Source organism: Myxocyprinus asiaticus, chromosome 26 (genome assembly GCF_019703515.2).
Source record: "Myxocyprinus asiaticus isolate MX2 ecotype Aquarium Trade chromosome 26, UBuf_Myxa_2, whole genome shotgun sequence".
Lineage (NCBI taxonomy): Eukaryota > Metazoa > Chordata > Actinopteri > Cypriniformes > Catostomidae > Myxocyprinus > Myxocyprinus asiaticus.
In genome coordinates this window covers 5,478,894-5,492,282 of record NC_059369.1, presented here as the reverse complement: position 1 = coordinate 5,492,282, position 13,389 = coordinate 5,478,894, and the positions used below count along the sequence as shown (strand labels likewise).

The 13,389-nt window shown below is 40.9% G+C and overlaps 1 protein-coding gene across 11 annotated transcripts in view; it reads right to left on the bottom strand.

The window, feature by feature from the left end:
* LOC127417332 (homeodomain-interacting protein kinase 3-like) overlaps window positions 1–13,389 on the bottom strand; it is a 150,613-nt gene that overhangs the window by 24,338 nt on the left and 112,886 nt on the right. For all 11 annotated transcript variants that reach the window (XM_051657291.1, XM_051657292.1, XM_051657286.1 and 8 more), the window contains exons 4-7: window positions 11,382–11,501; window positions 9,953–10,039; window positions 3,360–3,544; window positions 2,348–2,504 (exon numbers count right to left, since the gene is read on the bottom strand). In XM_051657291.1, the coding sequence (XP_051513251.1) occupies window positions 2,348–2,504; window positions 3,360–3,544; window positions 9,953–10,039; window positions 11,382–11,501 (549 nt within the window). The remainder of the gene's footprint in view (window positions 1–2,347; window positions 2,505–3,359; window positions 3,545–9,952; window positions 10,040–11,381; window positions 11,502–13,389) is intronic.

The following is a 13,389-nucleotide window of genomic DNA, read 5'->3' as shown; positions in this document are numbered from 1 at the left end:
GACGCGGGTATAAACATGGAGACAGCAAGCAACAGCGAAAGCAAAAGCCACCGGGGCAGCGTACGTTGATGGAAGAACTATTCGACTGGAATGGGGACAGAGTTTTGAGATGAATATGTCTACATACTGTGGTATGAACTGGAGAGGGGCCGGCTGAAAATGTTTTGTACCAGACCCACTAATTTCTAAAATATGGTTACTGTAAAAATTATGGTACATTTTGTGGTAACTGCTTTTTCAACAAATAGCATAGTTGAACTATAGTTACTGTAGTAAAACCGTGGTAAATTCTGTGCTTATTACAAAATGTATTGCAAGGGACATTGTATTACAACATTTAAATCCCCTTCCTGTCCTTTAAGGGGCTCCATACAAATCTAACAAAATTTGTGAGATTTATGCTTAAAACAAGAACAAAATAAATACTGAATCTTATTAGCACTACTATGAAATGCTTAGACCCAACAATACGCAAAATTATACATTTTTCATACTGTTAAATCATTATTAATTATTATCCTCTTTGCAGCCAATAATTCACCATACAAAAACTGTGGTCGGCATAAACCATGTTTATCTCTGTTGCAAGTGAATCTGTATTTACTGACTGTCAAATCTACAGCAAAATACTGTAGAACTTGATTGGACGCACTGTAGGGATGGGAATTCTGAGGAATTTAATCATTCTGGTGTACTGCCGAGTTTTGACTCTCTAGTATCCTTATGTTTAGAGGTTAGGTGAGGGGATGGGCTTTATGGGGAGGGACCAATGAGGTTAGGGTTAGGGGAGGGCTTTAGGGATAAGGGCAAGCAGGTAGCAGGGAGTCAGAATCTGGCAGGGGGTCAGATTTCAGCACAACACCGGTTCTGATTACTTTGAACAATTCAAGTACCTTTAGGGTTCCATTAACAATTCTTTATTATTTTTGAGGAAAAATTGACCCTTTGCTAAGCTCTGCCCCCCTTGGCTTTTGTTGCTCGCTCTGACAAGCTTTACAGAACTTCTCATAGGAATGAATTGGAGATTGCCATAAACGGCACGGTTTTTGGCAAAAAATTCTCATAAACGGAATTGAAAATATTCTTACGTGGGTTGGAATGAGGAGTTCCATGAAGCATATACATCTGACGTTTTTTTGTGAAAGAAATTGTTAAATTACACAGTAGTTTGATTGAAAACTGTGGATACTGTGAATCAGAATCGAGGCAAATGATCATCACAGTCACTTGAAAAGAGAAAAGCGTAAATTCATGGCGATTACACCTGATAACATTAGTGTGAGTGAGCAGTACTGCTCATAACATTTCATAACACACTCACTATGATGCTGTGAACTCTTTATTTACTATCACCTATACTAAGAACTGAATCAATACGTTAATTAACATTCAGATATTAGCTTTAAGTTATCTTGGAGCAAATGTAGGTGTCCTTGCTGATGTTATACATGTTCATTTGGGAATGAGGAATGACACAGTTTAATCAAGAGCATGCTCTTCTCCAGATTTATTTATTTTGTATTTTATTTTTTTAAAGAAAAAAAAAACATAAAAAAAAACACTGTGTGTATCCTCTCTTGTCACTATTACAAGTGACCCAGCAAGGTTTTTTTGGGGGGATAATTTCTGAAAAATTCCGCTTAAAACTGCTCAAACACACATCACTCCCGTAAACTCTCAATGGGAAAAAAGCAAATGGTTGTCAGAGAAATGGCGCACCGCAACAGTTGCTAAGATAGGACTGGTAAGAACACTTTTAAGGCTGGGCTTAGCGCAGGGTCATTTGTGTGGAATTAAGTAATGCAATTCTGATTCTTCAAGTCCTCAACAGCCTGTTACCAAATGATGAAATAATTTCAAATTTCGACAGAACATATATAACGAATCTGTATGCTTTTGATTCACTACAGAGAACTGGCTCACAAGAGTAATTCGTCCGGTGATAACTACACTGTGTGTGTTACTGAACTGTGCTGCAGAAAATGCTGTCAGAGTATTTTAGTATGGTGTTTTGTCCGCATCAGTGGAAAACTGCATGTTTAGGAACAGTAAACGACCAAAAGTCATTAAAATCATACAGTTCCAGTAATTTTTTCCAAAAATGAAAAACGGTTCTTAGTTACCAAACCTAATGCACAGTCTTTGATGTCAACACTGAAAATAAAAAAAAAAGCAATTTCTCTTCTCTCTTAAAAACGTATTTATTATTCTGTCCCAACTTTGCATGATTATATGGTTAACTGCATTTTATTATTTGATTTATCATTGTTTTTCCCTGCTGTTTGCGACCCATCAGTTGAAAACCACTAACTGAATGTTCCATACATTAATGTCTATGTTTCCGTACCTGAGAGTGAATGCTGGGCATCTTGCAGAAGGGCAGGGTCAGGCTGGGTGCTGCGCTGCTGTTTGGGACCGTCCTGACAAATGGAGGCTTGGTCCGGCTGTCATATCCACCTGGGCGCGAGCAACACACATCCATGATGTGAAAACCCGATTTAACGCTGCAATAAAACAGAGAAGAGTCTTAAGGCGTGATCACATTTACCTTTGCATGGTGAAATTATGCGGGCGAAGAAGGCATGGGTGGGTGTTTACCACGTGTGAAACAAGCCAAGCAGCCTATTTTTAAAGCTGCACTTTAAACTTTGGGAGAGTGAAGTTGAACAAAACTCGCCGCTAAAATTATATCTTTATGTATTGTGAATATTCAGTGCAGTTTTATAGGAAGCCCTGCCCACACAGAGGTCTCTGCCAAACCAACCAACTTCCTATTGGTCAACGGGTATAATTCGCCAGTCAAAGTCCACCAAACTTGAACTTCATCGAAATCATGGCCACTGGAAGTCAACCTCACGAAACTCACGATCACACGGATTCCCATTGACTAAATTTCACCCGTGGAATTACGCTGCCCGAAGGTAAACATGACGCGCCTTTAAAAACATAACAGTGCACTTTGAGTCAGTCGTCCTGAAAGTGTCAATAACATCAATCTCGAACACAACACAAGCGGACAGCACTAAATAGTACAGTTGTAAATGGGGTCCAAAATGTTGTCATCAGATGATTCATACCATGTTCATTGGTGGTCACAAAGCACATGTGATTATATTACGTTTGCAATTTAAATGCTACATCTGGTCAAAAATTCAAAGGGCCACCTATTCACCATTCAAAAATCAACTGCACCAAATCGAGGGTTTACATTTTTCTAGTTATGTGCAAAAAAAAAAAAAAAAAAAAAAAAAAAAAACAAAAACTGTCAGTTCAGAAAATGTAGAAAAGTTGAATATATGTGCACAAATACCAGGTGTAATCTGGGCCATAAACATGATTGGGAGTGAAAAGCTTCTCACTGGTTGCTGTGGGGGAAGTCCAGCAGGTGTTGCATGGTGACAAAGGGATGCGTGAGAGCGTCACTCGGGGCGATTCTTTCCTCTGCATCGATCAACAACATCCTCTTCAGCAAAGCTGCAAACTCTGCACGGTCCACCTTCTCTGCCAACAAATCACAGCCTTCTAGATTCATCACGAGATTCACCTGAGAGACACAAAACCACAGGACAGTTACTCCACAGTCAGTTACCTGAGCAGTCAAACTGTCCTTGACTACGAAAATAAATGTAGCAAATTTTGCATACAAAAGTCTAAACTTTCTCCCCAGTCAAAAAAACCAAAAAAAACACTTAAAAGTTACAAAAGCAAACACGTTCTTGTGTTAAAGCTAGACTCAGTGCAATGAGTGAATCAGAACATTTTGTTTTTCGATACGCGTTTTAAAAGGATAGTTCACCCAAAAAAGAAAATTCTCTCATCATTTACTCACCCTCATGCCACCCCAGATGTGAATTACTTTTTTCTGCTGAACACAAATTAAAATTTTTAGAAGTATATTTCAGCTCTGTAGGTCCATACAATGCAAATGAATGGGTGTCAAATTTTTGAAGCTCCAAAAAGCACATAAATCCATAATAAAAGTAATCCATACGATTCTAGTGGAGTAATTAATGTCTTCTGAAGCTAAACGCTAGGTGTGTAAGAAATAGATTAATATCAATATTTAAGTCCTTTTTCACTCTAAATCTCCACTTTCACTTTTACATCTAAAAGTCACATGTGGTGCCTGTTTAGCTTCACTTTCACATCTGAAAGTGAAAGTTAAAGTGGAGATTTATGATAAAAAAGGACTTAAATATTGTTCTGTTTCTCACCCACACCTATCATATTGCTTCTGATATGGATTTAACTACTGGAGTCTTATGGATTACTTTTATGTTTCCTTTATGTGATACTTGGAGCTACAAATGTCTGATCACCATTCACTTGTATTGTATGTACTTACAGAGCTGAAATATTCTTCTAAAAAACTTTGTTTCTGTTCTGCAGAATAAAGAAAGTCATACACCTCTGGGATGGCATGAGGGAGAATAAATGATGAGAGAATTTTCATTTTTGGGTGAACTATCCCTTTAAGTGTGTAATGCCGTGCAAAGGCAAAACACAGTAACTGCAACTGAATTATAACCGACATCCAGTCTCTTAGACTGTGATCTATCCTGTGATTGACGGACTTGGCTCAACTATGTTCAGATTTAGAGAAAACAGAGTGCAACCATTTATAATCCACAGTTGGCAGGACAATCAAAAACGTTGAAGCTTTTTTTTCATCAGTTTCAGTGTTGGCGTTTTTACAGTATTTTGGCTGAGAAGGGCAGTGTAGTTCTCTCAGTTCTGTGAATCATTTGACCACAATTAGACACATTCCACTGAATTAGACATATTTGCACCCAAAAATCAGTACAGACAATGAAAATATTGAAAACAAATTGTAATAATTACAAATCACAAATTCCATTTGGACTCCATGTGAAGAAAACAACACATTTGTATGTTTAAACCACATCTGTAAGTTAGACATTAGTGAGAAGACAGAAGTAGGTAAGTTATATTTGTTGCCTTCTGGGAAACAGACAAGGTTTATTTATGTCATGCTCTCAACTAATGCTCCACAAAATACGTTTGCATTTGTAAAGTACATAGCCTCGGTTCCCTGAGACGAAGGGAACGAGACATTGTGTGCTAACGCATATGGGGAGTGTCCTTCCACACAACCTAGTTGAAACCTCTCTACAATAATGGCAACATTCTAATATTGGCTATGGTGTTTGAGCCTTTTTAGGTGCGAAGCTGTCCGCTATAAAAGCAGGTGCGCAAACACCATTCCTCAGAATTTTCTGACTGAGGGACAAGGAGCGCATCGCTCACACCTCAGAAGAACTCTTTAGTCTTGTAGTGCGGCCAGCGTTTGCAATGTCTCATTCCCTTCGTCTCAGGGAACAGAGGTTACGTATGTACACTTGACATTGCGTGCTAATGCATAAGGGGAACAGAATCCCATTACGCCGCACTACACAACATAACCTTCCAGAGAGGAAATTCTGATCTATAGTCATATAGTATGAATTAACCCCTTCACAATCCCAGTCGGGAAGGGAGTTTATCATAGTGAAAGTGCTCGTGACTTTATGGTAAATTACAATGGCCTGAATGTAGGTGGTTGTGTAAAATGTTGGGGAGCCCGTACTTAAGGGGAGGTGCATAAGTATATGTTTGGCAAATGAAATAGCAAGCGCTCTAAACAGAGAGGACTTGTGAAGAGAGAGAGACATTACTTCTAGGTTGTAAAACCTTGCGATTGTGTTTTGAGATGACCATCCTGCTGCAAAACTTATGTCTTGTAAAGACACACCATTCGTCCATGGCCATGGCTCTAGTTGAGTATGCTTTAACACCAGTTGGGTAAATCTTACCCTGCGACTCATAAGCCAGGGCAATCACAAAGAGAATGTCTTTGCTTGGAGATGGACATTCATTTCATGCATTCTCCATAGCACACAAAGAGCTGATCAGCCAGTCTGAACTGGCGGGTGCACTCAATGTATGCATGTAGCGCCCGTACAGGGCATAACAAATGCAAGGAATGTTTCTCATCCGATTTAAATGGAGGAGGGAAGAAAGCTTAAAGGTGAACCACCTGCGCTCTGAAGGGTGTGGTAAGAACCTTAGGCACATAGCCTTTTCTGAGTTTGACAGTGGCTTTTGAAAGACCGGAGCCAAACTCCAGACATGAATTGTCAATTGATAGTGCATGTAAGTCACCAACCCGTTTTACTGAGGCCAGAGCCAGCAGTAGTGCAGTCTTCAAATAAAGCATGCGCAAATCAACGGCTAAAAGGGGGGCCCTGCAAGCACTTTTAGGACCAAAGTCAGGTCCCAAGTTGGGACTGTAGCCAGCCAAGGTGGATTTAATCGTCTTGCTCCTCTAAGGAACTTCATGATTAAATCATGCTTGCCTATAGTGGCTCTGGCTTCAGGTGCGTTATACGCAGATATAGTCACCACATAAACTTTGAGCGTTGATGGAGTGAGTCCTGAGTCTAATCACTCTTGAAGAAATATGAGAATTTCATGTATGGGGCAGTTCACTGTGTCTTTGCCATGTGAAAGACACCAATCGTGGATGGCGCTCTGGCCAGTAAAATGGTGTTCATGACTGAATGCATCAGTTCTGGCACGTTTAGCATGCTCCATTCAGGTGCCACAGCTTGGGCTGGGGATGCCAGATTTTGGCTTGAGCCTGAGAGAGGAGATCCCTCCTCAGCGGTATTTCCCATTGTGAGCTGTAAAACATCTCTATAATTTCTGGAAACCATGGCTGATTGGGCCATTTCAGCACAATTAACAGAACAGTTTCCATGTCTACTCGGACTTAGCTGATTTCAGAATGAAGGAGGTGCACTGGGGGAAGCGCATACTTGCGTTTCGCCGGCCATACGTGGGCCAGCGTGTCATGGCAGCATATATACACCACTACTGTTGTGTTGTTCGAATGAATCAGAATGTAGTGATTCACAATATCGGAATGAAAAGCTCTCAAAGCTAGAAAGACAACCAGTAGCTCTAGGCGGTTGACATGTAGCGGCCATCTGGTACCTGTTTCCAGGTGTCGAAAGTCGGGCGTCCATTACACACCGTGCCCCAACCTGTGTTGGATGCATTTGTGTTCAGCACGTTCTTTCTGAAAACTTGATCTAGCATAACACCCTGTTGGTAGAAGGCTGGCACTGTCCATGTTGCTAGAGCAGCCAGACAGTGAAGAGTTACCGCGATGCACATGAAAATGAAATTACTTTAGTGGTAATGTTTTTTTCAGTTTGGACTGAAACAGACACAGAAGAATGGTCTGTACACCTCGTTCATGAGGTGCACATGCATAAACTCCTAAAAAGGAGATTTACTGGCTGTGGAAAAGTGTGCTTTTCGCCAGTTGATATTAGACCAGATTTTCCATATGGCAAAGCAGCAAGTTTCTGTGTTCGCTCAGTAGTGCCTTTAATTGGCTAGTAATCTCAATTTTCAATGGGGCGAGCGCCAGAGACAGACTGAAATTAAGGACTTTAAATTGATACGCAGTTCCCTCGAATGCGAATCTAAAAAGCCACCTGTAACGCGGTGCAATTGGTATATGAAGTACGCATCCTTCAGATCTATTGACGCAAATCAGTCCTGAGGACAGATGTGCGATAAGATCTGTTTCTGAGTAAACAGTCTGCATGGGCGCATCGCGAGCGCGATTCAATCCTCTCAGAACTGGAATGGGCCGAAGCCTGCTGTCCTTCTCCAGAATGAGGAATTAACGGCTGCAAATCCCGCTGTGTGTGTTGCAGTCTGTGCACGCAACACTGGCATATCGTGTGGTCAGACCACAGATTGTGATCGATCATTGTAAACACCAGCTCTGACACGCCCGTGAGGAATTGCCACGCATTCACGCAGAAGGACAGCAGGCTTATTCATTCATATGAAGCAACCTCTACCACATTCTTTGCGAGAAGATTGTTGAAATGAGGCCGCCAACGAGCAAATTGGATAGTATAACCATGTTCGATCGTTTTTTGGCACCCAGTCGGAATGCCAGTAAGAGCTCGCCACGCATCCGCGTAATGGGACAGAGGGTATGTTCAATTTGGTATGTTCATAACATGATATAATGCACCGCTCACCATTGGGAAGTGGTTGCGCATAATGTGAAGCTTTGAAGTGGAAAAGCCCTTTATTGAAAAGTGTGAGCATCTCGTGCATTTGCAACGAGCACTGTAATCTTTTTTCAATCTTTGTAATTCATTACAAGATATAATGCACCGCTCACCATTGGGAAGCGATTGTGCAAAATACTGTATGTGGGCTTCCGTCATCTTGCATTGCTTTACCAGCGGCTCGGCGGTGACATTTGGCGGCGCTAAAGGCAGCTGGTGTGGGGTTTTTAGCCAGGCGCTGGACCGAGACAGAGCAGGAGCGAGCTGGTTGTGATGAATTACTGCTCTGTTTTGGTATAAAATGTCCCGTAGCCTGTGACTGTTGCTGAGTCGTGACATAGTGCTCAGCAATTCTATTCACAAAGCCTCCGAATAGGCCAGATGGAGACACAGGTGCATCAAATAGAGCAGCTTTTCCCATGTCACGCATTTCCGTGAGGGTCAGCCAGATGTGACAATCCAAAAAAAAGTCCATAGCGGTGCGGAGCTCTTTGAACATCTCTGGATCGTAGCCTTGCTTGTCCATTTGTTTGAGGAGCTTAGCTTGGAAAACTTGGAGCACCGCCATCACGTAGAGTGCTGAACCAGTTTGGGCCGCCGCTGAGTATGCTCTTCCAGCCAGTGTGGACTTTAGATGACACGGTTTAGAAAGATGAACGGGGCATGGGTTCCACGCCCTGCTACTCGCCGGGCAGAGATGGGGGGAGTAGTTGGGCATAACCATTTTCTTCCCACTGATCCACATTGGAGAGGATGTAATTAGCTGATTAGGGTGTGTGCAAGGATTTTGACAGTTTGTTATGAACTTCAGGGAAGAACAGGGCAGATCTACGAGATGCGATCTCTTGATGGCGTCTGGACTGCAGGAACCATTCATCAAGGCGAGATTGTGTAGGTTCCTCTGGAGGAGACCACTCGATATCAAGCTCTTCGACTGCCCATGAAAGGACGCAAAGCATCTCCTTGTCAATGGCACGTACACATTGCTCACTGGGGGACGGGCGGTAGCATCATCCACTGACCACTCGCCTGATGCAGTGAGAGACATGACATCGTTATCATCCCCAGCGTCAGAACCACCGAACGAGACGAGGCCGGCATAGACCCACTGCATGGAGATTGAGGGGCTTGCGGATGTGTGCCGGCACGAGGTCCACCTCAAATTCATCCTGCTCGATCTCACGGCCCTGCCGTGTCTCCTTGTGTGATCCCTCTGGTGTCACAGAAGAGGTGGATGGGAGGGCGCTTGAGGCTGAATCGTCCCTCAGAACGAGGGCGATTCACAAGCGCAGCGTCTTGAGACTCATGCACAATATACAATATACAATTGCTTTATAAGGATACACAACACCCGCCGAAGTGCTGCGGGGAATCAGGATGCTGAATCCGCCCATTCACCAGCGAAGCGTCAAGCGGCGAGGTGGAGTGATGTTCGCCGGAACACTGCAGGGGAGTGGAGAGTCTTCTCACTGCCATGAAGATTCTGCCCGCTGACACGTGTAGTCGACGGCGAAGCAGTAGAGGGCTTCTAGATGAGAGATAAATCGCTGTCTAGAAGGAAGAAAATTCTGAGGAATGGTGTTTGCGCACCTGCTTTTATAGCAGACAGCTTCGCGCCTAAAAAGGCGGGGCTCAAACACCATAGCCAATATTAGAATATTGCCATTATTGTAGAGAGGTTTCAACTAGGTCGTGTGGAAGGACACTCTCTATATGCATTAGAATGAAATAGCAAGTGTACTGAGTCGTAACGAACCAGAACAATCCAATAATATATGCTTCAGAGACCAGTAGGACGAGGTGTGAGCGACTGTGATCAGTGATGTGATGAAAGTGAGTCGTGTGATACGTACATGCGCTATGTCCTCCAAACAACTGAATATGTATTTTCTGGCTTCTTTTGATTTGAGCCCCGTCTCCGTCTCATGTTCTTCTGTGGACTGAAGCAGAGATGAGCAGCTATTAAAATCAACATCAAATCAAAACTGACTCCATATACTTAGCAGTAAATGATCTTATTGTGAATGATCATCAGTGAATATTTTTCAACAGACAAAAATGTAATAATGGGTGAACTTGAGGAAGAAATGGCTTTTGGGTCATTCATCACCCCAAAGACAAAAATGAGAAAACATTTTGCATAAACAAAAAGCCTATTTTTAGGTCCATTAAATTGCTTCACATTATGACTATTAAGCAGATTTTCCCCTAAAACTATGCAAATAAAAAAATAAAATTGTTTTAATATTTCAATGCTGAAATACAGTAGTGAAAATGATCCTGTCCAGACACAATGATTAATTTTTATTAATACCAGCACAGATAAAATGTAGTACAGCAAATACTGTCCATGGTGTTGTATACTTACAATTATACTTTAGAAATGTATTTCACAATTAAATAATATATTAAATAATGTATTTTATTTTTGCATTACAGTAAAAGGAATATGGGGGGAAAATGTACTTAAAGGGATAGTTCACCCAAAACTGAAAATTCTCTCATCATTTACTCACCCTCATGTCATCCCAGATGTGTATGACTTTCTTTCTTCTGCAGAACATAAACAAACATTTTTAAGAATATTTCAGCTCTGTTGGTCCCCACAATGCAAGTGAATGGTGATCAGACATTGAAGCTCCAAAAATTACATAAAGGAAACATAAAAGTAATCCATAATACTCCAGTGGTTAAATACATGTCTTCAGAAGTGATATAATAGGTGTGGGTGAGAAACAGAATAATATTGAAGTCCTTTTTTTACTCTAAATCTCCACTTTAACTTTCAGATGTGAAAATGAAACTAAACAGGCACCACATGTGACTTTCAGATGTAAAAGTTAAAGTGGAGATATTTAGCAAAAAATGACTTAAATTTTGAAATTTTTCTCGCCCACACCTATACACTGGAGTCTTATGGATTACTTTTATGCTTCCTTTGTGCTTTTTGAGGCTTCAAAGTTCTGATCACCATTCACTTACATTGTATGGACCTACAGAGCTGAAATATTCTTCTAAAAATCTTCATTTGTGTTCTGTTGAAGAAAGAACATCATACACATCTGGGATGGCATGAGGGTGAGTAAATGATGAGAGAATTTTCAGTTTTGGGTAAACTTAGGTGAACTTTGGGTGAATTCTTCACAAAAAGTTGAGTTTGGCCACTTTCAGGAGAACACAAGCATATAGAGGATGGATTTTGGTCTCATGGGGTCTTTAAATGCATTGTGAATTCTATTTCATATTGTCTTTAAAAGAGTGGATGTGACACGTGAGTCTTACTTTGAGTCTCCAGACCGCATACGGCAAGCCGGAGTCACGACAGAAGAAGCGAGACGTCTTTGTCCCCACATTTAACAGCTGCTCTCCAGGCAAACCCTGCGTCTGAGAGATGTAGCGAATCTGAGGAGAAACACGAGGGAAAGAGTGAAACAGAGCTCTCTGTTAATGGTTAAACACCGGCCAATGTAAACAGACACGTCAACAAAGACCGTCTGATGCCTAGAAACGGCACATGCTCTCAATAACACATTAAGAGCCCAGCACGTGTGTAAAGAACACCCACAAATGGGCGGTTTATGGAATTGTGTTCATGTGAAACTCGTGAGAGGTGAGTGTGTATATGTATGTGTGTGTGTGTGTGTGAGGTGGTTTTGCATTTGTTCTGACGTCAGAGACACCATGGTATGAGAGAAATCTCTATTAGATGTTCAGTGTTACACATGGACTGCAGAGGTGTAAGAAATATCCTGGATTTGCCAGCATGCTTGTGATACACTGTCAGCGTAAAACAAACTTTTCAGCCCGTTAGTTGATAAAAACAAAACAAAAAAACAACACAATAAATTAGAGAACATCCGCACCACATTAGCTACATCACAACAGTTTGACATCTTTAAATGTGTTCACCCCACACTTTACTCTTAAAGGAACAGCTCACCCAAAGATTCAAATCGTATTATCATCCACTCACCCTGATGTCATTCCAAACCAGTATGACTTCTTCCATGCAACACAAAAGTAGATGTTTTGAAGAATCTCTGAGCTGCTCTTTTCCATGCAATAAAAGCACAAAGACCAATGGCTGTCAAGCTCCAAAATGGATATTAAATAACCATGAAAATATTATTCAAGAAGTTCATATGACTGATTCATGCACTATATTCCAAGTCTTCTGAAGTCGTATGATAGCTTTGTATGAACAGACTAAAATTTAGGTTGTTTTTCACTGATAATCTTTCAACCCTCATTTGCGCTTCTGCATATTTCAAACTGGTGCATCACGGTCAGTTAAGACACACAGTTGGGAATGTTTTCATGAAAAACATAAGCAAAATTTTGTTGCTAACACAAAGCTATCACATGCCTTAAGTCTTGGAAAATAGCACAAAAGTCGTTCTGACTTCTTTAGATAGCTTTGTTTTTATTTTATTTTTTTGGAGCTTGACCGTAGTAGTGGCCGATATGACCAAAATCTTAAATAAAGATATCACGACAATGGATTCAAATATTAAGCCATATTGTAGTCTATTTTTGGATAATCCAGTCAGTGAATTAAATACTTCATAAATGAAAACTATTTCCTCTTATATAATTATGAATTCATTTGGAACTTGACAAATATAGTCAAAGTAAAAAAAAAATATATATATATATATATTTTTGGCACATGACACAGTGTTGTAGCTGTTTTCCTTGTCAATGGTTAGAATGTTGGGATGTCTAACCTTTTGAGATGTTTGACTTCCTCCAATGTGCTTTATGGCAAAAAAACAAAAAAACAAAAAAAACAAACAAACAGTAGAATTCAAATGGGTCATGTAAGTTTTATGGTCTGTGCCACGATATTGAGAAAAGCGTGAGTGATCTCGCTCTGCACTCTCCTGTCTCTGAAGCACAAATACCCGGAAGCCTGCTGGACTCACGCGCACTTGCATGCTCAAGAGACTGGCGGGCGACACTCACGTAAAACACAGATAAGCGTGTTAGATGAGAAGCACATTTAGTGCTTATAAAGCGCCGAACGCAGGATGAATGTTGCTGAATTTCATTGGAATTTTTTATGCTGGTAAAAACCCTGTCCATGTCTCTTTAATTCTCTCAGTCTCACACGAAGCCCCTCCCACTGAAAAATATGCACACAGCACAAGTGTAGATTTTTTACATATCACGATATGTACAATATAGCAACATCTCTATTGATTGACACTTTATATTGTCGGCACAATATATATCACCCCCTTTTTCTGTATGGAAAAGAACATCTTGGAAATTCTTCTAAACTTTTCTT